Source organism: Strongylocentrotus purpuratus, unplaced genomic scaffold, assembly GCF_000002235.5.
Source record: "Strongylocentrotus purpuratus isolate Spur 01 unplaced genomic scaffold, Spur_5.0 spur5_scaffold_7, whole genome shotgun sequence".
Classification (NCBI taxonomy): domain Eukaryota; kingdom Metazoa; phylum Echinodermata; class Echinoidea; order Camarodonta; family Strongylocentrotidae; genus Strongylocentrotus; species Strongylocentrotus purpuratus.
In genome coordinates, this window is record NW_022145613.1 from 34,456,915 (window position 1) to 34,484,597 (window position 27,683).

Consider the following 27,683-nt stretch of genomic DNA (forward strand, 5'->3'; position numbering starts at 1 on the left):
GATGAACATCTCCACTCAGCCATTGAAATACGAAAGGTGTGTCCAAGGCCCTAATCTATGAGGCTGAATGGGGTGTGGGTGTATGGAACAGCCCCGGTATCCTTCCATCATCTTAACCCATTATGTGCCTCCCCCAATCATTATCATTACCAGTTGATGTGCAGCTTACGTCTGTATGGGGCGAATTTTTTGATGATCCATCATTTGCTCTGCTGGCATTTGCTACTGGCATTGATTCATGAAGGGTATAGGGTTAGGGTTAGCGTTGCGATTTGGTTTTAGGTGAGGTTTGGGTTAAGGGTTAGGGATAATGTTCAGCATATGGTAGTGGATATACTTATAGGTAAGGTGAGGTGGGGTTTGGGGTTAGGGGTAGGGGTAGATACAGTGTTTGGTACAGAGGTCAGGTTAGGAATTTGGTTGGTTTAGGACATTGACTGCAGAGCAACTGTTGCTGTAGGATCTGTGGTAGAACTGATTTCATACAAAGTTTTAGGCCCATTGATAAAATGACAGAAACTGCAATTTTTGTATAAGTATAGGCTCGTAGGCCAAACAGATAATACCAAAAGAAGGATTAGAGGATATGGAATATACTAAAGTCACTGTTTCACAAAGTATAGAACAATATTACTCTATACTCTGTGAAACGGTGACTATATACAGCTGTGTTGTGAAGCGAACAAACTTTAACCATTCATTTGAGATTGGCTGTATCCTGTGAAAACCCAAACATTTCATGCTAAGAGATTTTTGATGACTTTTTAGTGGGAGGTATTCATCGTTCACTTCCAGTCCTGTGATTCCTCTGGCCACCCACGCCACATGACAGAAAGGTCTCATGTCAACTGTTTTCTGGGAATCCCGGGGATAAACTCTTCCTATTACAATCGTGTTAGAGTGCAACGAGGGGCGAGGAAAGCGATGCAAGCGTGGGGTAACGTGAAACGCCGAGCAACTGTTGCAACGTTGCGTGTGGTTGGGTCTGGTGTGATCACGAACCAACAGAGGCTCGGCACATTGCATTGATCGTGATCTATCCTATCTATACTATCTACATGTATCACTCACTCACTCACTTTCCCAATCACTCCCTTTTGTTTTAAATGTTTGTTTTCATTTTACCCCCATTCTTTCCTCTTCCTCTCAATATTACTTTACCTCTGCCCTCCTTATTTATACCTGCATCCCTCATTAATTCCTTGACATTATCTATTTCCTCTCTTTCCCTGTCAAGGATATATTTATGAATATCTTTGTATGGATCTCTCTCTCTCTCTCTTGCTGACTCTCTAATTGCCATCTTGCTTCTGGTCTATCTGTCAGCATCTCCCTATGTACTTCTTACCCATTTATTCTCCTTTTATTTCTTTCTTTCTCTTTCTTTATTTCCTTTTCTTCATCTCTTTTCTTTTCTCTTTTCCCCATTAACTTGTGTTTTTAGAGCCAGAACTGAGAAGGGCATTAACTCATATGCTTGAACACATGGTTAATGCTCGTCTTGCTCTGAACAGATGAATGATCTCAGTCATAGCTTTCTCTTACACATTTCCATGTACTTCTCCATCGCGTCTCATGCTTGAATCTGCCAAGCCCATCTTCCTCACTTCTACCCATCTCTGTGTATCGTCCCATCACATCTTGTTGACATCATTTATTAAGTGTAGGGTAACATACAGGGAGGACAAGAAAATATTTGTCAATGATTCTCTTCAGTGATATAACCCTCCTTCCAATCTTGAGGAATCATTATCAGCATGTTCTCACTGGCGCCATTTCCATACGCTGTGATGATGCATCTGAAGCGTAACCTCCTTCACATTGAATAGCAAAGTGTGATGCAATAGAAAAAGTTAAGGTATTGAAGCCCTTATTCTGATAACTGATGCAGTGCCTGGGAGTGGGGACGGATTAGTGCCCTCGGCAGCATGTCAATTTCAGCGTGTGTATTTTTCCATGTGCGTTTATTTGTCTGTTTGCCTCGTACGCTTGTCTCATCCAAGTATGCAAGCCATACATTTAATCATTCATGAAAGTCCAAGTAGCCTTTCCCCAAGACAGAATTTTTTTTTGTGTAGGAGAGGGGGAGGGGATGGGGATATTATGCTCATATAACTGATGTTTACTTGACTAATTCCCCTATTTTTTCTGATTGTTTTACTTTGATTGACAAGAAGAAATTTCATTTGGGGGGGGGGGGGGGACGTTATATAAATTTTCATTTAATTTAGTAATGACAACCATACCTTTTTTAAAGTGATTCTAGTTATTAGAAATTAAAGAGGTAAAGTATCCAATCAACTTTGAACAGAGGGCTAAACATCTTGGCATTCAAATCTGCTTTAGACTATATTATATTAAGCAAGGTGAAGAAATAGAGAGACGAAAGTCAGATATTAATACAGACACTCTTGAAGAAAGGCAAAATATCCATTTCATATTAATATTGAAAGACGCTCGCTTTGCAGACTTTGTATATTCAGGGACTGTATATTGGACATGGTGTGTGCGTAGTGTGCCCGGGAGTATGCGTACATTCTAAATGAGCTCTAGATGTACTGGGAGTACGTGTTCCGTGAAGCCAGACGAGATATGAGAAAGCATGGCGAGGCTCTGTGTGCTCTCCGCCGCAGTCTTGCCAATTTATTGCAATGTTATTGATTGGTGTAGGAATGTCCCACCGCCGGTAGATTGTATAAATTGTCTGAAGCCTGGGCTGGCTGCCTGGCAAGCAGCCATGAGATGCTAACCACATTTATCCATTCATAAGAAACGAAGCACACTCAAAGCACACTCCAAGAGCATGCGTATACTCTGGAGGAGAAGGGATGATGTGTGTTGAACGATGGTGGTTGGCAAAGATGGGGTTCACATGATTTGGAATATTATGGGAGTTTGAAGTATTAACATGATGGGAAAAATAGATGGTTATGAACATAAAGGTTTCATCTGTGCCACTTCTCTTTTCTGAACTATCTATAAATGCAAGGCTTTTTTTTGCATCTATAGGAAAGAAATTCTATAGGATTGCAGTTTAGTCTGAAATAAGGAGCATTGGTTGACATACTCAGCTATCCTTGCAGAAAGCATGCTTTGTAAATGAAATCAATAAGACTTAAAAAAATGAGCTTTAGAAGTGAAGATTTCAGATAGATTGGGTAGGCGGAAGATCATTTCATTGAGACTAACAACAAGGCCATTTTCTTTTTGAAATAAATTGAAGTCCCTGGGAATTGATTGGATATGTCCTTCATGGAGACCATTCACAAATGTGCATTCCTCCCAATGAATAAACCAGAATACATTTCAGCTTAGACTCATGAAAAATACATGTTTTAACAGAATGAAAGCATCTTTAAAGGGCTGGTATTTAATCATTTACGCTAATGGGGGGTACGGAATACATTGGAAAACCATGTTTCGTGATTGATGTTTGGGTTGGGTTGACTTGGGTTTTATGGTTCAGGCAGAGCTCATTTGTTAAACATGAATGAAATATTCATGTCACGTCTAGTGAGAAATGTGCGTGTTATTCCAGTTGACTGGGTTTAGGTGCGAGATGCAGGCTTTGAAGCTACCAAGATGAATGTTATCAGGCTATCACATGAGAGAATGGGAGAGAATGAGAGAAAGAAGAGAAGAAATAGAACTAGAGATAGGGAGTGGAAGAGAGGGAAGATAAGGAAAGCAATCGTATGGGGGCTTTGAACTCAAGATGATAATTCTACCCAAGTTATCTCCAAGAGAGGAGGGGGGGGGGGGCAGCGACACGTGATGAGAGGGCTTTGACCAGAGATGGTAATTCTACCGTGATCGTATGAGGAGAGAAGGAGACGGAGAGGGCTATGAACTAGGATGATAATTATGTCACGCCAAGAGGAGGCGGAGAAGGGGAAAAGGTGGGATGAGAAAGATAGAGTCGAGGTTCTCAGGAGGAGAGAAGGGAGATAGAGAAGACAAGGAAGATAGAAAAGACTAGGAAGCAATGATTTTAAAAGGGATGGGGTCAGAAGGAGAGAAGGAAAGAAATGACGACATGAAGGCAAGATAGAAAGAAAGAGGGATAGTGTAGATGAAGATAGAATGGGTTCTATGAAGCTTGCAGGGGGAGAGCAGTGTAGAATGAAAATCTTGTGATGGGGGAAACTAAAGAAAGAAGGAAATAAAATAAAATGTATAAGTCAAGCAGAGTGAGATAAAGTTCAAGAGCAAGACTTTAAGAACATCAGAGCGTAAGAGAGCCTCAAGTGTTTTCGTTTTTTGTCTCTTAGCTTGTCTAGTCGTCTAGTCAACTTGAAGAAAGTGTGAAAAACCTGAAAATATATTAATTAAAGTGATATATATTGGAATAAGCATTGAATTTACGGATTCAAGAGTTCTCTGTCCATACGTGGGAAAATACACATGCAGGTGATTGAGAGTTTATAGGATTCTGGCCTAGAGGTAGATGAACTCAATATGTCTGGCGCCCTCACATGGCTATTATTTAATAGTGCAGTGTGAGAGTTTACATAGTTGCCTTATATTCAAGCCAAGATTGTCAAAATCTCTATCTAGGGTCGAGGGATTTACTTTGCTCCCTTTTCGGTTAGGTTAAACTTACTTTTAAAGATTCATAGACCTCCCTTTTCCAATTACATAGTAATGAATGAAATATCTTATAATATGTATGGATTAATACTTAATGAGAGGCTAATGAGAGCACTAAAATTGAAAAGAGAAATGGGAAAATATGCACATGCACAAAGTGTGAAAGTTATATAAAGCCTTGACATATAAGAAATGGCATCACCCATTGTATTGTAGTGTTTTCATCGACTGAACTGTTTCATAATGGACATATCATCATTGATATAATGAACCGACGAATCTATACATTAATATGTTTGATTTATTCGTCTGTACATAATAACAGTGATTATATTTACAAGTAGTGTACGAATAGAAGGCTGACAAGAAGCAGACAACAGCTGTAAATGTCACATTCCTTCTGTCTGCTGACGTTAGCCTTTTATCAAGCTTTCAAACCGTCTATATCTGTTTTGATTAATAGCAGTTGAATTAAAGTGACTTGTTACGTTTTCTCATTAAAGTTTTCAGTAGTACTATACAAAGATGTACATGTGCATGGAAGCCCAACTTAAAATCCATAGAAAAACATTATTGGAAATATTCAAGCAAAGTGATTTGTTTAATATGTTGAATAAAGAGTATACTCTAATACCAAACAATTTCTTCTACTGTTTTCTATATGCACAGTAACCAAACATTGTAGTACCATATAACATTTAGTATTTCAATGAGACTTTTCCCTTTGTGGTTGATTTTCTTATTTTTATCTTGCCAACAGTTTTGAATAATTATATCTTGTGAGATAAATTGTACCTTTAAGCCAAACTGAGCAGGGTAGATTCATCGCAGCAGGGGTTAAATTAGTTTAGATTCGCGTCTCTCGTAGGCCTCAAACCTTGTGTCTGATCATGCAAGTGTATGGAAAGAATTAGTGGCATGTGAATCAAATATTCCCCCCAAAGACCTGGAAACAGGCTATCTGTCTTGGCTGGCATTGATCAGAGTGTACATAACAGTGCAGAGTAACATGATAGCAATATTCTCTCAATGTTTGGAGTTCAAGGCAAATGCTAGCATAGTGCAATACTTTTGAACTGCAGCTGACAGCTAGGCAGGGAGGATAATGTTGCAGTGGCTGATAAATGAAAAGGATAGGGAGACGTTAAACCACGGTATTATTTCTCTTAGGTTGGATGGAGTAAGATAGGAAGGTATTACTGGATGGTTCAGAGATGAGCCATCAGTAGGCAGCTCTGATATCACTTGAATCTTGTTTTCTATTCAAGTCTTTCTTGGGTTGCATGCAATGATCTTTGCTACAGGACTACAACATGTTTTCATGCAAAGAAGTTTCTTCCTTGCTTCTCTATTCTCTCTCATAATCATACCCCTCCCTCCCCCCTCTCTCTCTCTCTCTCTCTCTCTATTCATACATTTTTGCTATATTTCTTCTATTCTCTCTAGCAAATTCTTCCTCTTTCACATCATTGCCTACATTCTCTCATGTCTTGTACATTTTCTTTTCTTTGTCAACCCCAGACATTTTGTTTATTTTGCCTTTGTGTCCCAATATAGAGAAAAGAATATGTTATATCTTATGCCTAGTCTTTGTAATATTTTGTATTAAATTGAATATTTGTTGTGACATTTATGCTCACCTGATGTTCTCTTCTTTATTACTGATCAATTCCCTACATCTTAAAGTTCGCATATGGTCTCCATATGTCTCAACTCAATTTCATCTATTCCCAGTACATTTGTCATCTCTGCAATCATTTATGAAAAGACAATGAAGCAAGACAGAAACCACTTAAGATATTTTCTTCTATGATCTTGATGTGTCGTCCCCCACACATCATAGCTGATCCCTTCAGCGTTACGTGCCCTGTCTGTCTGCATTTCCCCTCTAAGGATTGTTTCTCACGAAAGGACCGTCAGATTGGGCCTCAGCATCCTGAAGTATCACAAACCGAAGGAGATAACTTCCTCTGTAGCGTGTCAAACCATCCAGCGAACTCACGATGATGTACTTTCAAAGCAGTATTAGGTTCCTTTCTGTAACGCTTTTGAAGATACGTTTGCATGGGTGCAATTAAGACACCGCAGGAATGCCCCTTTACACAAATTAGAGCGAACAGCTTGATTAACCAATGATTATTTCTCTGTCTCTTTGCATTTCCTCCCTGACCACGTTACATGCAGGCGTAAGGAACGACAGGAATAAGAAGAAAAAGAAGAATGATGAGGTGACCGAGAGCCTGGTAATTCCTACCGAAATTGAAGATATCCTCCAGGAAGTGCTACGAGCCCACAGGGACACCTTCCCGCAAAGACCACTACACCCAATCCACAATGCGGTGAGTTCAGGGAATATTGCCGATCTGGTTTGGTTGGGGGGGGGGTATAACTTTTAGAGTTGGGGAGCGGGTGGTTGGAAGGATGGCTGTAACATTTTTGTTTTTAATGTGATTCTGTAAGCCATGCAATTCAGTTATTTCAAATTCAAAAGGATGCATCTTTCAAAGGCCACTATTACAATCATCCTTTAGTGAAGGGAGTCTCATTGTTAGGATTAAAAAATTAAAAAAACAGGTATCAAGTTTTGTTTAAGGATTAGATCAAAGACTGTAATTAATTTGCTTTAATTAGTAATTAAATGCTTCTATACAAGGACCACTAAATCTATCTATCAATATTCATGACAACTAAGAAGTGATAAATATGAGATATTTTCAGTTAACTGGATGCCTCAAAATTGAATACAAATTGGAAATTTTGTTCATTACTGTTATTAATATTTGTGTAAAAGGAATGATTTATTTTTAAAATGTCTTAGGTGCAGGGGTGGGAATGCTTCTAGTCACTTGTAGATGTTGAGTGTAGGAGAGGAGGGAAAAGAGGGCAAGAAGTGGTTTTAAGGGAGCGCTTGGTGCATAAAATCCACCTTCTTCCTTTCTGTGGTTAATGCTATGTACATTTACCTTAGAGACCGACTCCCCTTGCGTAAGAGGATTAGGAATAGGACTTCCCGAGCAACCACCGGCACTTCACAGGGGAAAGTTGCAAATGATCCTGATAAAATTAAAATATCATGACTCTGGAACTCTGTGACCTTAAATGACCCTAGATTTAGTGTATGAAATTGTAACATTTCCATTGAAGACCTCGTGTAGGGTTCACTCTGTATAGATTTGGAATTTAAGACCAGTAATACCTCCTTACATTGTGTCAGAGCAATACATAGGCCAGTGCCCTCCTTAGATAGCTGTAGAGACAATGTAATGAATGTAGAAAAGTGAAGAAGAGGAGCAGGAGTAGGTAATTGATGAAATCTACCAGCTTTTTGTTTCTGTGCCACCCTGAGAGTGTTTTAATGAAGAGGCCGCAGAGCACGAATGGGATAACTAGGGATTCTAGATTGAAGTTTACAACAATCGGTTTGTTTCTGTGGCACGACACTCATCCCATCTTTTCTTTCTTTGTTTCCCTTCAGGATGATGAGGAGGAGGGGGTCCCGAACCATCCCGTCAGTAACTTCAAGGGGCAGGACATTGACATGGTCATGTTCGACTATGTAACTGACATGTCATCACGGGCCATCGTCATGGTGGTGGACTTCGCCAAGAAACTGCCTGGCTTCCTCTCGTTGAGTACACAAGATCAGATCACTCTCCTCAAAGCCTCTTGCCTTGATATCATGGTAAGTATTTAAAGATCGTCTGTACTAGTTTGGCCAGGAGGGATTAGACCACCCAGGGTGGTCACTGACAGGTGGCTATCTCATCAACTCCGCTCCCAATTAACATAAGAAAAAGAGGATCATGGGGGACCAATGTTCACTGATTAGGCATTGCTTTCTATATAGAGGGAGCAAGTAGCTACAAGTAGTACAGTGGGGCTTTAAAATCTAACAGTATTCAACCACTTATGTGGCACCACGTTTTTGAACAGTTGTAATGAATGAATTTTCGAGAGCAAGATTTAGACTTGAAATACATGTACGAGTGCATGGTAAAATTGGGCATTAAAGTAAATACTCTGGGCATAAATTTCAAAATAAAGATAACTTCATCTTTTAGTTAGAAAAAATAACCATTCTTAGGTCAAACACATTGTACAATAGCTGCCGATAAAATTAAAGGCATTATTATTTCCCTGAGATTTGTTGTAGAAGTTTAATATCATTATTCACACATTGGTCACTGTTTTTGCAACTGTCACATCCATTTTAATCTTTTAATAGAGAACTGAACATGACTATTCTTTAGGTACACTGCAGAATTTTGTTGTTGAGTGTACCATTTTCTCATGTGCTCGTGTATGATCTACTGGTAATGTAACAAGATGATATCTTCATAAATGAGTAAGATGTGAGGCTCTTTTGAGCATTAACTTCAGTGATCTATATATATCAGAAGACAAAGTATTCTGTAATCTTCAGGTAACATTCATGTTCTTCCCTGCCATAATGGTTATTCTGTGCGTTCTTGTTTTCATGCATATCTTTTATGTCCCTATCTTTGGCAAGACAATGATCTACATTTGCCACACTCAACCCAGGTGATGTAAATGGGTACCTGGCAGGAATTAATTCTTTGAAATGCTAGAGCGCCGTAATGGCAGCACAGCTAAAGCGGGGTAATTATCTCCAAGTTTGGAAGCACTTAGTCATTGAAATAAGCGCTATATAAAAACTGATTATTATTATTATTATTATTATTATCTTCTCTTTAGATCCTGAGAATATGTTCCCGTTTCAACCCTCAAGATGCCAGTGTGACCTTCACCACTGGACTGACCCTAACTCAAGGTCAACTCAAGGCTGGTGGCTTTGGTAGTCTTCTTGATGTGATCTTCACCTTTGCTTCATCTCTCTCCAGGATGCACATTGATGAGACTGAGATTGCTCTATTATCAGCTATCTGTCTCATCAGTGAAGGTAAGAAAGAGACAACTTGAAGGGATCCGGTAGCTTTGTCTCAGATTCTGAAACAAAATCCTGGATTTGGCTCATGCTGCAATCATGATTATAAACATTTAAGTCAGTCAGGAATCCCAAGACTTTTACAAGCTGATTGTCTGGCTGATTATCAAGATATTTATGACTGGAAATCGAAATCAAATTTTGCATTTTCCTTAAAGATAAAGTTGACTTCTGGTCAAGCAGTTACATTGTGAAGTATTTGAATGTGATCAGGGAGAAGTTGAATTTGTAGTGCATACAAGTTGGTGTATACTGTGAGGATTTGGAGTCATCAAAATTATAAGAATTCTTGCTGAAAGTCACGTACACTGAAAAGGGAAATGTTAAATCGGACTACGCACACACATGTAAAACAAAGTTTGGTCAAATTTTTGTCCCCATTTAATTCTTGGCATATTTTGAATATCGGCGCATTTGAAGAGTAATCATCTTCAGGCTTCTATGACATTCTTTAAAACTAACATAAAACAAGAAAGAGAGAGCTTACATTTTGTTTTTCTTCAGAGTAGATAGCTTCACATTCTCTAGTCTTCAGGACCTGCTGATAATCCCACATCTCTGATGATAATGATTCACAGCAATTATATGGTTCCATATCTCTGTTTTAAAACATTCAAATATCCATTATATACAGTTGGTGATAACAAGCTTTTCATTTTCTTCTTTTTTTCTCTCGTTGGTTAGACCGGACTGGATTGGAGGATGCTCCAAGGATAGAGAAGATGCAAGAGCCTCTGCTAGAAGGCTTAAGACTGTACGTCCGCAAGCGTCGGCCCAAGGAGTCTCATTTCTTCGCTAAGCTTCTCATGAAGATCACCGATCTACGCTGTATCAGCGTCAAGAGTAAGTACAACCCATCAAGAACGATGATAGCATGCATGAGACGCATGTTATTTTATGACATATACTCCAGTTGCAATGGGTCTTTGGTTAATATTCTAGTCTAACCAAAATCCAGACTTCTACTCCGACCAAACACTATAAGCAGCCCTAACTCTAACTCTGACCCTAATATTCAACCGAAACGTAATCTAAACCTGAAATGCGATGTTAAACGTAACCTTTATATCCTTCATGAAATAGAGCCTAAAGTAAATGTCATGTCATCTAATAAAATGGACTTTACAGTAATGGATTTTTTTAATGAAATAGTGTTGTAAAGTGTTCTTAGTAGCTGATTGAAATGTTATGTAGAAAAGCTTGAGTTGGCCCAATCTAGGAAGAGGGATTTTTTTTCTTCACAAATTAAACAATATTTGTCCACATAAGAAAATAACAGTTTCTTCCAAGTAAGTTCTCAACATGGTTACGTTTCAATGTTATGCTCAGCCTTTTGAGCACTACATTCAAGATTACTAATTACCCCGTTAATTTTTTGAACACCTGAAATTCCATTGTGTCTCTTTGTAAGGGTCGTGTTTGTCTTTAAATTTTTGTAAGGTATTTGCTCACTCACATAAACCAAAGCAGAATAGAATTGAAAATAAAATATATGTATATATTTATAATATATTTTATTCTTATTTTGCTTTTATAGGTGCAGAGAAGGTATTCGACATGAAGGTGGAGTTTGTAAAGGAGATGCCAGCTCTCATCTCGGAGATGATCGACAAGAATGACGACGAGTAGCCATCGCGCAGCTTTGAAAGGAAAAGTAAACAACAACAGAGCAAACCGACCAATCAAATCACATGTTAATTTTGTATTTTATGTCCGACCAATCAGGAGCTGCCTTTCCCTTGTCACTGCTTTGTACCATATAAGAGAAAAGTTACAAAGCATAGAGAGGGGACTTATACAGTGGATGAGTGAGTGTGTGGATGTGTGAGTGTGTGTATGTGGGTGTGTGTGATTGCGAGTATGTGTACTTGTGTGAGAGAGAGAGGATACAAAATAACGGGCTGGTCATGCATTGACACTTTTGATAACGATGAAATTGATCTATGTAGAAAAGTTATTGGATCCTTAAAATAGGTGCTGAAAGCTTCTTAGCATAAACCAGTTAGTAACACCATTATCCAATACCTTTTCTATAAACAATTTTGTTGTCATTCGGTGATATGTGACCAGCCTTTTAATAGTTGCTCTACATGTTCATTTTTCTTTAGCCCAAGTAAAGATTTGAACGCGAGGGAGCTTGTGTGTGAGCTGATGTAGAGAAGGGTTGCAACAACCATTAAATGTTACTATTATCATAAATATATTTTTGTGAAGTATGCCATATAATTGCGAGACTGGATTGGAATAGAAAGTGCAGAGGAAAAGTTATTGATTAAAAAATCTATGAGTGGACCCATTCTGCTGTATTTCAAATCCTTTTCATGCTGGAATGAAATTATAGGTATGAAGGCTTTGATTTAGTTGATTCTGTACATGTATACTTCAAATGTGGATCTTGTGCCAGGTATTTTGTTCAGGAACTTGTGTTATAACAGAGAGAAATTATTATTTCACCCTCCTCTTGTGATTGATGGATGAAATAGGAACTCTATCCTCCTTTTATATCTATGCATCTTGATGTTGTAGTTGGAATCAATCATGTGTGCATCAAATTTACATCATATGTACATGTTGAATTCAGAGGGGAAAACCCCTTGTTGAGTCAGATGGTGTCAATTGTACATTACTGGCAGAACAAGGGGTTTCCCCTCGTTTCTAATGAAGTGCACTTACAGTCAATCTTTGTATTACATGTGATTTTCTTTGGGTTCACTCACTCTGATGCAAAACAAATCATAGCAAATGAAGAAAAAAATGAACATTATAGGAATGTATACAAATCTTCTCCAATTAAAGTCTACCATATTTGATTGCAATTGATTCTTGTTTTCATCGTTTGAAATCTTCCTGAAAATTAGATAGCTGTATGATTCTTAGATATTTCTATTTGAAAAATCAAGTGAATTCATTCACTGACAATTTTGAAATGAAAATCAGAAAAAAAGTTATCGGTGTACAAAAGTGTAGAATCAAAATCATTAAGTAGACAGTTGTGATGAAGTTTATGAAACTTTGTTACTCCTTTTAACACTAGCATGAACATAGAGTGTAAAATATGCCCAATATTCTGTATAAAGATTCTTTCCATCCCACCCCATTCTAAAGTGAATCATATTTAGTCTTCAATAGCTGTGAACATAAGAGTGCTTCTGTGATTAATAATATTGTATGCATGTATGATTCTCTGTGAAATACATAGTGGAATTTTTAGTGTGACACTAAATTGTTATTGATGGCTTTAGACTTTTTAATTGTCAAATTGAAGAAAGTTACAATTTGAGAATAACACAGGAATCAGCAAGTTGGTGAACTCCATGATCATCTGAAATTCTATTTTGATATATCTGTGCTAGAATGAAGAAAACGGATGGGTTTTTGTCAGATTGGTTACCAATTACCTCATGCATCTCTATAGCCATATGCAAACAAGGAATATTATGTTCACACTAAAAATTCCACCATTCTTCAAAATTACTGGTGCTATTACGAGGAAGGAGAGTAGAATGATAAATAATTTTGTTAGTTTTTCCATTGCTGCCTAGAAATCTCTCCACCCACTTTCACCCACTCTCTCTCTCAGAAATCAGCCATGCCTCAAATTGGCAATGCAGAGGCTATCGGTCTTTGAGAGGGATAGGGGTAAAAGCAACGTATGCTATAAATCACTGCCATTTTATCTCGATACGAAATTTACTCTGAAACACTGATAATTGTTCTGTTTTTGTTTCTTTTTTTAATGAATCTGTTTACACTGCCATAACATAGTTGTCAGACACATTGTCACTGTATTCCCTCAGTATATCATCATGTTAGGGTCTGTCACGTTGATAACATTGTACAGACCATGCAGCCTGTCAACTGGGTACAGACTACTATGTTATTGAACATCATGTCAGGCAGCAAGAACAGTTTGATGACAGTTCTGCAACTGTATCTTCAATACACTCAATGCCATTAGAGACATTTCGTGAGTAGCAGAGTCTACCTGCATGGGCAAAAGTTTGATAGTTATGATGTTCTATATAACAATTTGGAATGAACTTGTATAAAAGGGTTGTGCACAGTCTGTACAATGCAGAAACTGTTCATCATGGAACATTATTATCATGAAGACAAAAGAAAAGTGTACATATGAACAGGCTCTAGCCATTCATTCATTCAGCAATAACACTTAAGTATTTATACCATTAATACCTTGGTATGTTGGTTGCTTGGTGAAAATTATAGCTCAACTTCATCAAAGTGCTATTTCACATTTGTAGGCATCTCTTGTTAGCAATGTTCTTGTAGACACTCATAACTCTCTTTACTACAGATCCACATTGCCGGAGCGATATGATTTAGGATTCTTCATTGTCTACCAGCTATTTAATTCTGGATAGAAAATATATATGTATTCCATAGGTTTATCCCCCTTTTCTGAATCAAAATTTGCATAAATATGAATTTTGATGTGGTGTTATTTAGGAGACATGTTTATGTATTTGAAAAATGATCAAATTTTATACAGAATGATATTTTCCACTCTCTTTCTTCCTTCGTCTCAGTTGTAATTCGATTTAATTCTTCGCTTGGCGCTGGCACTTAGAGATTTGTACAAAATAAACAATATGTTCTTCATTTTTTAATATTGAACTGAAATAACAAGTTGTAGATATGCGAGGAGTATTTTTATGATCATGTAAAGTGTGACGATTGTGTTCGTTTTTGATGGTATTATTGTTATTGTTTGTTGATATGTATAGAGCATTTGGAGTATGATTTGCCACTTACTTTAACCGTATAAACCCCATTTGCGTTTGCTTCTTGCTTCTTAACATTTTCCCTACATGCAAAAGTTGTTTAATTACTAATAAGGCATGATTCGTTGTAAGAACAATCTTTCATGAAGTGATTTAAAAATAGACTGAACAATTATCATTTTGAATCAAGAAAATGACATAAAAAGATTGAACCTTTAGACTACATGTAATTCATGCCTTCAGTACTAAGCCGTAGGCTTAAAGCCTTATAAAAAAAACTAACAGATTTTAGTATGTTTTTATTAAAAGTTGTAGTTTGCTTTCAAAGCGTACTTGCCCTATCTGTTTGTGTAAAATATCCATGATTTCTAAGATCATACATTTTAGTATGCTGTCAGTTTTAAAAGATGAAATTGTATTAAGAGTATGTATTGGTATAAAGACTAGTGTTTCTGGGTTTTGGAAATATATATATATTGTGATAAGGATCTAATATTGAAACTACTTGACTTGTTGCCCAAGTTTGCAGTAGACAACAATTTAATATCCACCTTTTTAAGACACTTCATTTTCTTTAAAAGCAGTTTAATATATCAAATTTTCTGTTGATGTATTATCAATTTCTATGTATTGATATAAAATGATAAATGATATTTTTTTTTTGGGGGGGGGGGAGGGGGCGGGAGCAGAGGGGGTGTTAATTTCTATAAGAAAAGAAATAAATAATACTGCTAGAAGGTGTAACCATGATAGTTATACCAGCAAAAATCCTAATATTTTATGGATGATGTATACATGGAAGTACATGTATTACAACATCAACAAAATGTTACTTTGTTATCGCACCATCTTTGTGAAAGACTGAGAGAGTTATAACTTTGCTTAAATTGAAAAAATATGAAAGAATATTTTACAAGTTTTAAATTTATGACATTCTATTAAGAGCCATCACTTTTTCTTTACCTTTTTTAAAACATGAAAGCTGGAAACTTTTTTTTTTTTTTAAAGAACAGATTTCTTGAAATATGAGAATGTGCAAGTAGTTTACTTTCAACGAATTAGTTTAGGAATACAAATTTTTGACCCTTTTTAAAAGTTGTTATCCATTGTGTTAAATAAAGAATTGGCACAAATAAATATATATCTACGCAGCTGGTGTGTACAGTATCAATATACCTACTGAAATTATTGAGACAGAAAACTTAACGAAAATCGTCTCTTTGCTCTCAGAAGATTAGGTACTGTATTTATGATTTTGCTCTTCTTATTATTCTTTTTGAGATATGATTTTAATATCTAAAATGCTTGTATTTATCATGTACCATGAAAGGAGCTTTAAAATAGGAACTGAAAAGTTAGACTAGTATTACGACATTCAGGACATGCAAGAGATAAAACCAATTGATGCTTGTACTTTCTTCCAAAAACTGAATCCAGAATGCATGAGAGAAATTATTTTACAGAGTTTTAAGATTCTAAATAGTGATAATGATTAGAAAGAGAGAGGAAAGGAGAGCACATGTGTATATCAGCATTATGTTCTAACTCAGTTGTAAATATAAAGTAATCTAACAGTCACACACAGAGAAAGGAGAAGAAGGTTTAAGAATTGAGGAAATCAAATTTTATCCAGTTTAAACCTGACTTATTCTTGAAAGGCAGCATGAAAAGGTTGCAGCAAAATGAAAATGGATTGTATAAATCTTTCAAAGGAACTTTTATTCATTCATTTGTCTTTGTTGAATTTTGGCTGTGAGATCAATAATTTGGAAAACAGTGCAAAAGCAGCAACATATGAAGCCTATGCATGCAGCCATACGTCATGGATACATGCTTGTATCTCAGATGCAATCCAATTCTGATAATCTGTGATGTTCCTTTCTTCATGTGACTGATATAATTACAAGATATTTGTAATACTCCATCTTTAAATACATCACCATTGTAAACTAAACTTACAATGTATATGTTTATTCACATTAACATTTTCTCCCATACTTTACCCTCATTTTGTCTTATTTCCTTCACTTGAATATATATTTTGAAAGTATATTTTGAAATCTGTTGTATGTAATATGGCCATTTCATTCTTCTATGTTCTTGTAAATTATATATGTTCACTTTTTGTATATCTAGTGAGTGTTTTTTCGCTATACAGTCATCACTCACATAATAAATAGTAATTTGAGTGTAGGGAGAAATCATCCTTTTTGATGAAGGATAAATTAAGATTGTGTTTTAAAGATATGTTCATATTTAAGACTGTTAATTCTTGTAGGGTTAGGAAGAGTGCTTTATTTTGTTGTTGAAAATTAAGTAAGAATTAAAAATGAGTGAGAGAAGGGAACTCATTTAGAAGGTGAGAAATTAAGCCATGGATGTAACCAGCAAAAAATTTACATTTTTGAACAATAAAAAAAATGAGGAAAACATTGTAATTTAGATCCTTTTGTCAACTGCTTTTTTGTGATGCTTGTTCATGATAATATTTAGATTTTAAAATAAATTTGTGAGGAATGAAAGAATTTGTGAGAGGCTTGTGTCTGAATTCTCAAGAATATGGGGAATCGGAAAGAAATGAGAATGTATTTAGTTACACAAGCAAGTAAAAGATAAGGATACAAAATGGTAGTTTATTTCATTTGTACACATGGCTTGGAGACAATTACCTGTTTCGTTAATTCCTAGACTAAGTGTACTTCGATTCAATTCGTTTATTTTTATCCCAGCAAATACATTAAAAATACATAGGTTAATACATGAAATGGATATATACACTGTACGAGTGTTAAAGATATGTCATATAGAACAGTACAAATTTATTGAAAGAACAGTAGGAAAAATGGAAATTAGGATGGCCATGAAAAACCCAATTTGGGATTTTACTTCACTCCTGGGCCAAACAATGTACCCAACCCAACTCTTTGGTTAACCCCAAGTGCCAACCTAACCCTCAATCTTTGATAAAGTCTGGAGCAAATATGACTGGAGCCTGTGTTGCTGGAGGAAATGTCTGGTTATCGAACCTCAATCCTGATAATTATCACAATCAAATGAGATGACGTGAAAGAGGATAATTACGAAAAGAATGAATAGATGATTCTGACCATCATAGATGATATGGTATGATAAACATGGAACAGGCGAGTGGGAGAGAAAGGGAGAGAGAGAGAAGTAGTTCTGAAAGAGAGTGAAGGAATTAACAATTTTGTATATTTGGTGAATGAGCTACATACAGGAAGCTACTAAGAGGGACAGGGAGAAAGGGGATGAAAGGAGATTGATGGAAACTAGTACGGTAGACTTAATGGCTTTCAAACGGACTGAAGAGGAAGTCAGACTGGAAGAAATACTTGTACATCATTATCAACATTTGTCCTTAAGCCCGTTAATCCAGCTTCAAACTAGTAATATTAGCATCACAAACATTACATTTTGTATCCATGTGTTTTACCTTCTTGTGTCATTTTATCATCCCCCCTCCATATCTATATATATCTCTCTCTCTCTCCCTCAACATGCATGCATTGTTATCCCTCTCTCTCTCTCTCTCTCTCTCTCTCTCTCTCTCTCTCTCTCTCTCTCTCTCGCTCTCAACATGCATACAATGTTACCCTCTCTCTCTCTCTCTATCATAAAGTGTCCTTTCTCATTCTTTCCAACCACAGATCTTTCCAGTCCTATACACTGCTTGTATTCTCAAAAATAAGAGATTGCTTTATGACGCTTCATCCTTTCATTCCCACACATACAATGTAGAAGAGAGAAAAAAACAGCATTCAAAAGAGGAACATTAATTTGCCTGTCCAGACAGTGACATAATTTACATTTTTTTAAAGTCCTATCCTATTGTCACCTGCAAGGTTGTGGCGAGACTTTGGTCTTGATTTCAAAGAATTCATTATTGTTGTGGTCTTGGGCTATACCAAGATGCAAATATTTAAAAAAAACGCCCTGTACAAAAATTCTTTACCATTATGAACAGATCAGTGATGAGTGGTTTCTGAGCATACAGGAAAAAGAAATGTGCTGTGATGCATATATATAGTAAAATCAATTTGTCTGAATTGTCATTAAAACATCAGAAGTTGATATCAATTTGTTTTGCCTCGTAAAGACAGCCTTGTATTGTGGGTATGCCCACAAAGACAATTTGGCTGCTGGTACCTTATTGACGAATCATATCATCGTTTTCAGGGTCCTATACCATTATAAAGACTATATCAAAAAGAAAACTGGCAACATTAGGCATGTAGTCATCAGCTCCAGATTGCCAAATATCCCACTATTTTAACTATCCCGATCGCAATTAAATCATCCAGTTAATAATTATGCGTCTTCATCAGCCCAAAGTTGCAATGAGCGAGATATTTGGTCGAAATAATCATCCATGATATCTTGGGCTAGTTTGCAAAATATCCCCCTATTTTTCCGGTGCGTCGTCACCAGCCCGAAGATTTACACTATGCGCGAACGCTGAGCAAAATATCTCGAGCTAATTTCTTGAGGTCGAGTTTCAAATTTCGAGGTCGAGTTTCAAATTTCGAGGTCGAGTCTCGAGCTAATGAGGATGCGATTTGTAACTTCGGCATTATTTCCCAAATCAGAAATAGCGGGCTCGAGCTGATGAAGACAGGCCTATTGAAAATTGTTTAAGACATTTACTCCTGTGATGACTACTCCAGACTTTATTATTTAAGATGTGGGGATAAGGATAGGACTGCATTTAGATTTTAGTTAAAGGTAATACAAAGTTTTGGGAAATTTTGAAAATTGGGTAGATAGTGATTCTTTACAATTTTGATATATTTGGATGCCCCTGTGGATGTATTATAAGCACTAGAAAAGCCCCTAAAACACTTCTGCTTTCGAGAAAAATTGAATATAAAAATTTACCGGTACTCCCGGTAAATTTTGATAAATTTCAAATAGTGCCTTTGGCCATACAATGGTAGCTGCGACCATGAAAATCTCAGAATATGTAGTTGAGAAATATAATTTCCAAACGGGAATAGCCAATCGGTCGATTTTAGTCAAGAAACATTGTTTTATAGCTTAATTAATATCTTGACCTTGAGAGGGAGCTATGCAACATAAAGACTTTATTATTTACAATTTCATAACTTTAGACCTGATTTCAACTGCGACAACGATCACTGAATATTGTAGGATCGCATATGCTTCCCATATGTTCATTTGAACGAAATTCATGACCCCATACCAAAACTTTGTATTACCTTTAAGGTTTCTGTTTAGAGTCACGTTTCTGTTTAGTGTCTCGTCCAGGGATAGTATTCTGTTGGTACAGGACATTGACTACAATTTGTGCGGGAGCATGTATCATACAACTGATTTACAGAATTAGGCAATACTAGCTTATGAAAACTGATAACCTTGACCTACTATGCATTTTGGAAAAGCATATTTTGATTCTTGAAAACAAATACGTTATTCAAAATATAGCATTCACCTTTATTTGAAATAGACAAGTAGAAATAATGTTTCAAATTAAAAAAAAACTCGCAAGGTGAAAAACTTTTATTAAAACAACAATGTTTACCAATAAAACATCATTCATATACAGAAAACAGTACTAAGAATACTATTAATAACAATTGAGGACGGATTTCAGAACAATGGAAGTAGAATTAATTTTACAAAAATGATTATTACTACATCCACCGCCGCATTCTCCCAAATCCATAAGTACCGTCCAATCGTATCTTGATCTGGCACATTATCCTCTTTAATAAATGATAAATATTATAGTGCATAGGACTGAACAGGTTTAAGGTATCTCCAATTTTCCATGGATATATATTTCCAGAAGATATATTCATAAGACCATTAATGAAAATTTGGTAAAGCTAGACACTCAACCTGCATTTTCACTGCCAGCATTTTTCTCACATTCCAGTGATTAACAACTACCAGCAAACACGATGAACGGCAGAGATATTTTACTTAATTTTTGCAGTTTAAATGCCTGATTTTTAAACATCAGTAAATCAAATCATTCTGGTTTTTGTTCACACAACTCCTCTCCTTTCTGTGCAATCGTATGCGGAGCAACAAAAAAGTCACTCATGCCCACTACTCACAAAAAAACAATGACGTTTTTTAATAGGTTTGTCCATTAGTGTATATGGTAGTGTAGATGGGCCTATAGTCGCTAGGTTCTCGATAGGAATTTAACAGCATTTTACTAGTGACCTGATAACAGTTATTATCAATAATTGAGAGTGAACTCCACATTTAAGACTGACAAGCCTGCATGATGTAATGCATGTACCCTCCATCAACTTCAAAAGAACTACTGTAAAAGTAGAATTTTTTGCGGATTTTGCACTAAGATCGGCAAGTGCAAATTTTAGAACTCGCAAAAATGTAAGCATGCTTTCTTATGCGTGCACCAATAGAAATGAAAACAGTGGAGTGAAGTGTGCAACGCGAATTTAAGAATCCGCGAATATGTTTTGGGGTCGCTCAGCGCAAGGAATTAATAACCGCGTTTACAGTACCCTGTATACAAAATAATCATAACATCAACATCCGAACAATGACCAACATTTTCCAGACTCTTGCAGTAAGTTCCAGATGGGACACGAGTTTCACTGCATGTGAGATTTGAACACATTGTAATTGGTAATTCCACCAAGTCTGGTGTATGCGGACTATGATACAACGCACTTGGAAAATGTCATCTTGAACAGTCGCTTTCATCATTTCATGTATGTTAATCCATAGTGGAAATATTTTTTATCAAATTTTTGATCAGTAAAACTGTCCAGCTTTAAGGAACATATCCATGACTCTCAGAATTAAATCCACTACATTGCTCAGAGTGTACTTGGAATGTCAAGCGTCACAAAATAACATCATTTTTCTGAAAGCTTGTATAGTTCTTTTAACTTTACAATATCCTCTAAAAAAAACTGAGCACAACTCTCCTGAGCTATCCCTTCAGTTCCTTCCTCTTGTTCACCCTCTTCTCTTTTATCACCTTCTAACCTCTCCTTCTTACAATCCTCTGTTTTTGTTCCTTCTTCATTCTCCTCTGCTGCCACACTATCTTCTTCAGTCCTATCAACAGCTTGTCTCCATTGTTCTAACTTCCCCATCAACTCCGACAAAGCTTGCTTCTCAGATTTATTCAGAAAATCTAAGGAGAGACCGAACCTTCCGGCTCGTGTCAGACACACCAAAATGTCCGCTATCTTCCCACAATGCTTCTCTTCTGCATGGTCGTTCAGTGTTGTGATAATCTCGCCCAGCAGACCAAAACTTATCTCTGCTCGAAATATTTTGGCTAGTGTGTCTCCGCCTAGGTCCAACATGTAGGAATAGCAACTTCCTGAAGTTTTTTTCCGGTTCCGCCATTCCTTTGTGAATTCATGCCCATTCTTTGGGATCTTCACCTGTAAATATAAGGATGAAGTAAATGGCATTAAACTCTCCTGCTTGGCCATCAAGAAAAATCACCCTTAAGAATTGTTTCCCACAGTACTGTTGTCCCAGAAAAAAAATATTTAGATGCCAGAGAGGCGGTGAAGAAGTCACTACCAGAGTGCTTTTCAGCTGTGTTTTTAGCTTAGTGCCTCCTTACCTTTTGATAAAAAATGGAGGTGTGGAATAGCAGTCTCAGAGACCAAGACAAAAATATCATAGCTCATGGTTTGCAAAATCCTAATGCAAATAAAAAAAAATTGAGTGTATTTCGTCATATAAAAATGGAAATAATCCCCAGTTTATGAACTACAGTCATCATCTGATGAATAGCTACCCGGGGAGGGGGAGGGGGGGGGGGGGGGTAAGGGGAGGGGGGGTAAGGGGTCACAATCCTAGATGTTGGGGCAGGGCTCCATACTAACTGTTTTGGAAGAGGGCCCAGAATATTAAAGCCCCACTACACTACTTACATGTACTGTATAGCTACTTGTGCCCTCTATATAGCAAACAATGCCTAATCTAATCACTTTTTCTTATGTTAATTGAGAGCCAATTTGATGAGATAACCACTTGTCAGTGACCATGCAGGCCATTGCAGGGAGGTCTAATCTCTCGTGGCCAAACTAGTGCAGATATGCTTTTAAAAAATGTCTGTATGCATGAGCATTATTTTAAAAATTTGAAATTAGGCGGCCCAGACTTTTGATACATGAAGTATTTTGGGTCCAGGGTGCCTGCTATTGTTGAGCACTTGAGCCCTAGCTGGTCAAGGTGTCCTATGAATGATGGGGGGATTGTTGTCCTACCTTGGTAATACTTGACTGCACCTGATCTCCTGTTTCCTGAGGGGATGTCGATGATGATGTTGTTGAGTTGGATGATGAGAAAGGATTCCAAGGTTGATGACGTTTGCTTTGACTGATCTTATCCTTCTTCTCTAGAGGCTTGATGTGAGCTGCTGCCACCAAATCCCTGCAACCAAATAATTCAAAAATTAAGAATTCTTAAAATAAAAAAAATTAATGTTATCCATTCATGGATTCAAACTTACGGTAATTCTATGGAAAGAAATATATGAACATTTTTGAAGAAAAAAGAAACTACATGGCCTGAAATATGCTAAGGCATTTCGTTGTTATGCTTGCATGGTGTCCAAATTTGCAATGTCTTAATAATATTAGTATTATTATTTTTTATTATTATTATTATTTTTATTATTATTATTACTAATATTATTATTATTATAATTCATATAATAACTATTATCATTATAATCATGATTATTATTGGTACTATTATCATCATGATCATCATCATCATCACTATCATTATTATTAATTCATTTGTTTTACCTACTTTTTGATGCTTTATTATGCATACTAATTGACTATTACTGGATACTGGGCAATGACTATACAAAAGCCCAACCAAGATCTGAAGTCACTGCTGACCAAGTTGCCCATCAACTCCTATTGAATGGTCGGGGAAACCCTGACCATCACCCCAGAAGAGCCAGACTCCCTAAGGTCCCAGACGCTACAAGCTCTCAAGATGACCCAGGCTTCACTAGACCGTTCACCATGAACGACCTGCTTGCTGCCATCAAAGCAATGAAAAACAACAAAGCTGCTGGACTTGATGACATCCTCTGCGAGCAGATCAAACAGCTTAGACCAGGCGCCCTCAACTGGCTTCTCAAAATGTTCAACGAATGTTTGGGCACCAACAACATCCCAAAGCTCTGGAGGAAATCCAAAGTTATTGCCCTGTTGAAGCCTGGTAATGACGCAGCCAGTCCAAAGAGCTACAGGCCTATCTCCCTACCGTGCCATACATATAAGCTGTTCGAGCGGCTTATCCTCAACCGCATCGCCCCATTCGTGGATAAACATCTCATTCCGGAACAAGCAGGGTTTAGGCCAAGAAAATCATGAACTGGCCAACTCCTAAACCTCACTCAGTTCATTGAGGACGAGTATGAGAGTAAGCTAATCACCGGAGCTGCTTTTGTTGATCTCTCTGCTGCCAATGACACCGTGGACCACAGAATCCTTACCAGGAAGATCTTTGAGCTGACAAAGGACGTGAGACTGACTGGACTCATCCAGACGTTGCTGTGCAATCGGCGATATTTTGTGGTTCTCAATGGGAATCGCAGCAGATGGCGCAGACAGAAAAATGGCCTACCACAAGGAAGTGTGCTCGCACCGTTACTCTTTAACGTGTACACGAATGACCAACCGATCCACCCAAACACCAGGAGCTTCCTCTACGCCGATGATCTCTGCATCGCCACCCAGAACCAGTCTTTTGTGAAGTTGGAGGAGTCCCTCAGTGATGCCCTGGCCGGTCTCATCCCATACTATGCGACCAACCACCTGAGAGCTAACCCTGATAAAACTCAGATAAGCGCATTCCACCTCAAGAACAGGGATGCCAACCATCAACTAAGGATCAGCTGGTATGGGAAAAGGCTGAAGCACACTCCCAACCCAGTCTACTTAGGCGTCACACTCGATCGCTCCCTTACCTACAAGAACCACATTGCCAACACAAAGGCAAAAGTTGGAGCCCGCAACAGCATCCTCAAGAAGCTAGCCAACACCAACTGGGGGACTGATGCCAGAACAATCCGGACGACAGCCCTCTCCCTTTGCTTCTCTGCTGCGGAGTATGCATCACCAGTATGGAGTAGGTCGGCCCATGCACCCAAGATTGACCCAGCTCTAAATTCATCTTGCAGAGCGATCACTGGATGCCCTAGGCCAACTAGAGTAGAAGATATCTACCTGCTCTGCGGTATTGCCCCTCCACACGTCAGAAGGTTGGTCTTGTCCCAGAAAGAAAAGGACAAACAAGAAAACAATCCACTCCACCCACTCTTCGAACAACAGCCAGTGGGCAAGCGGCTCAAATCCAGACACAGCTTTCTGCACTCTGTAGAGCCTCTTAATACTAGCCCTCACAACCAAAGGATGACTTTGTGGTCTAACCACCTTGAGACCACTCCACATAAACTCTCCCTCAGCCCGAAGGAATCCCTCGCAACCGGCTCCAGTGAGACTTGGCCTACCTGGCTTAGCCTCAACCGCCTAAGAACTGGCTAAGGTCGATGCAGAGTCCTAATGCAGAGGTGGGGTCTAGGAGACGAACAAACGGCATGTGAATGCGGCCAGGAACAGACAATGGAACACCTGCTAGTCTGCCCACTCCTGCCAGAGCCATGCACCCAAGATGACCTGGAAGCCGTGAATTGCCGTGCCAAAGCCTGTGTGGACCCCAGGACGGGACTTGTGTAGTGACTCGATAAGAAGAAGAAGATTGACTATTAAGCCTCCAGGGGGGTGTTTCACAAAGATTTTAAGTCAAACTTAACTCTAAATTGGACTTAAAAATTATGGAGAGCCATTTGTAGCCTTATATTCAAAAGCAGAAATTCAAGTATTTTAGACTTTTTATTAATTCTACATCAAGAACATAAAATCTCCTTGATAATAGAAAATATGAATGATTTGAATCAACATTTTATGCCTTTAAAAATGAATTGCACAAAATATTTTCATGGATGCTAGCAGCTTTCCATAATTGTTAAGTTCAACTTAGAGATAAGTTCGACTTAGGATCTTTATGAAACACCCCCCAGGACATGGATTATGAGTTACATGTACAAGTTAAGTTCAATTTTTAAAAAATTCTCCATATACAGACTGCAAAATATTTATATAACAAAGGTTTTGTCATTTCATAGTCTATGCCTCTATAGCTAAAAGATAATCTAACAATAACATTTATCTTCTAATTTCATGTTATGAAATTCGATACCAGCATTGGGAAGAGTTTTTTTTCACATTTGTGCAACAGTTTTTCTTTCTAATCTTGATGAGATACCGGTATGCATAAATCATTGCAGAATTAGATCCAGATATCGAACATACATACATATATACATGTTCCAAACTTTTTTTGTGAGAAGAAAAAAATGTGATAGTTCAGAAAATAAAATGAATTTATGTACTATTCCTTGAGAAAAAAAAAAACTGAATTATGTGACAGAGAATGACTTGATTTAGTTGATTATGCAAGAAAAAATATCACATACTGATACCATCTGTTTCTGCAGGTTGTTCAATTGGACTCACCTGAATTGGTCGTAAGTCTCCACACGTTGTTCCATGGCCCTTATCTTAGCACCGTTCACTCTCCAGTAAGAAGCATCTGCATCTATGGCTGCAGTCAACTCCTTCTCAAGCTTAGTAAAATCTATCCTGTCTTCCTTGAGATGAGCCATACTCTGGAATCAAGACAATTGTTATTCATTAATTTATCTTTTAACCTTATGTAATATGTCTATCTATAGTAGGCCTATACTTACGCATGAGCATTGACCACTATGACTCTATGCTCTGTTGGAGTGACCTACATCATTACATGTGGTAGGCACTTTCGAGGCGACTTTGAGGTTAGCCGAAGTCACAATTTTTATGGCTTGCAAAGAGTCTAGCTAAGGCACATGATAACCATAAAGGTTAGTGATAGGGTTATAATCATCATGCAAACCCACCTTTCATCAACCCATCGTAAGCTCAATCGGTACAGATAACGTAATAGAACACTGTAGTAGTTGTGGGTTTGAATCTCAGTATTTATTTAGTTTTGTACAACTCACTTCTAGATCCTTATTAACTGATTGGTCATAAGAGGTCACGTGTTATTGAATTACTGAGACTATCTCACATCTTTCATGAAAAAGCATGCAATAGTTTCCACTTTCCAGTACTATCCAATGATTTTTCAGTGCGCAGCCCAAGTATGAGGCAAGCACATAGAGATCCTATACACGTGGGTGCAGGCGGGCTCTGTTAAGAACCAGTAACCAGGACGACAAGCTTATTTGTCAGCCATACTGTAACGGAACAATCTTGAATGAATTATTTTTATATGAAATAACAAGGATCTAAGAGTTTTGTAGTATAAAACAAATGATGCATGTTTTCATTTGTTCATTATATACGACACAAAGAACTTTAGCTTACATTTAACTCATGCGCAGAGTGCTCATAATGCCTTCCACCTAATCCCCTTCTTTTTGCCTTTCCATTTAATACTTTTTAAACTACCGGTCCGGTACTTCACAATGGATGAGAGCAAGAATATGAACAGACAAGAAACAAGTCAGACTCAAAGGTAAGGACAAGAATCAGTGCTTATCAATATAACAGAAATTTTGCATGAAAAACCATCAGGAAAGCCATCTAAATATGTCACAAATTAGCGACTAACACACCAAATTCAGCGCTGCAATGACGCACAAACAGTGTAGAATTCAACTTTTCATCCACCAAATGAATTAAATCAAACACTTGCATTAGGCCTAGATGATAGATCTATACAACCTTCAATACCTGTAGATCTAGATCTATCACTATCACCTTTAATTTATCGCAAAAAATATCTACGGCTAATATATGAAGACTAACAATATGGTAGGGTATTCTGCAATTAGGTCTAAGCCAAGTTGACAATTCAAATTTTGGTGGATCTATGTTTTACAAATCCCGGACACTCAATCCATCCGTCAATCCATCCATCCATCCGAAATCCCTAACCAGGCTAACATTATCACTGATACAGTTATCACGTACTAGTATAGGCCTAAGTTAGACCCCTAAAAGACAGTTATTTCTCACCCTGTGAGTCTGTCTAACTTGTTAGTTACATGGAAATGGCATTATCGGTACTTACTCTTTCGATTAACTGCTCCCTTTTGATTGATAAGCTGATTGCCAGACAGCAAAAGACGATAAAAACAACAACTACGTTAACCAATCGACCTCTATGCCGGTTTTAGTAAAGTTGTTTGTATATGGCAACGGGCTGGACCGCGCATGCGTAATGACCTAGCTAGCGCTATAGTACGCCTGTCATAAATAGGGGAA

The 27,683-nt window shown here is 37.5% G+C and overlaps 2 protein-coding genes across 2 annotated transcripts in view; one reads left to right on the forward strand and one right to left on the reverse strand.

Annotated features, from left to right (window-relative positions):
* LOC574567 (retinoic acid receptor alpha-A) overlaps nucleotides 1–14,630 on the forward strand; it is a 59,684-nt gene extending 45,054 nt beyond the window's left edge. The window contains exons 5-9 of the mRNA XM_011682238.2: nucleotides 6,775–6,929; nucleotides 8,066–8,272; nucleotides 9,307–9,511; nucleotides 10,241–10,399; nucleotides 11,094–14,630. Coding sequence (XP_011680540.1) covers nucleotides 6,775–6,929; nucleotides 8,066–8,272; nucleotides 9,307–9,511; nucleotides 10,241–10,399; nucleotides 11,094–11,185 — 818 coding nt within the window. The 3' untranslated portion in view covers nucleotides 11,186–14,630. The remainder of the gene's footprint in view (nucleotides 1–6,774; nucleotides 6,930–8,065; nucleotides 8,273–9,306; nucleotides 9,512–10,240; nucleotides 10,400–11,093) is intronic.
* Nucleotides 14,631–19,745: 5,115 nt separating this feature from the next.
* Nucleotides 19,746–27,605, reverse strand: LOC591345 (coiled-coil domain-containing protein 103). The gene is made up of 4 exons (XM_790912.5): nucleotides 27,490–27,605; nucleotides 25,887–26,038; nucleotides 22,554–22,719; nucleotides 19,746–21,716 (listed from the first exon to the last, which is right to left on the reverse strand). Exons 2-4 carry the CDS (start codon nucleotides 26,033–26,035, stop codon nucleotides 21,177–21,179), a joined length of 855 nt encoding a protein of 284 aa, XP_796005.4. The 5' UTR covers nucleotides 26,036–26,038; nucleotides 27,490–27,605; the 3' UTR covers nucleotides 19,746–21,176.
* Between the last annotated feature and the right edge of the window lie 78 nt (nucleotides 27,606–27,683).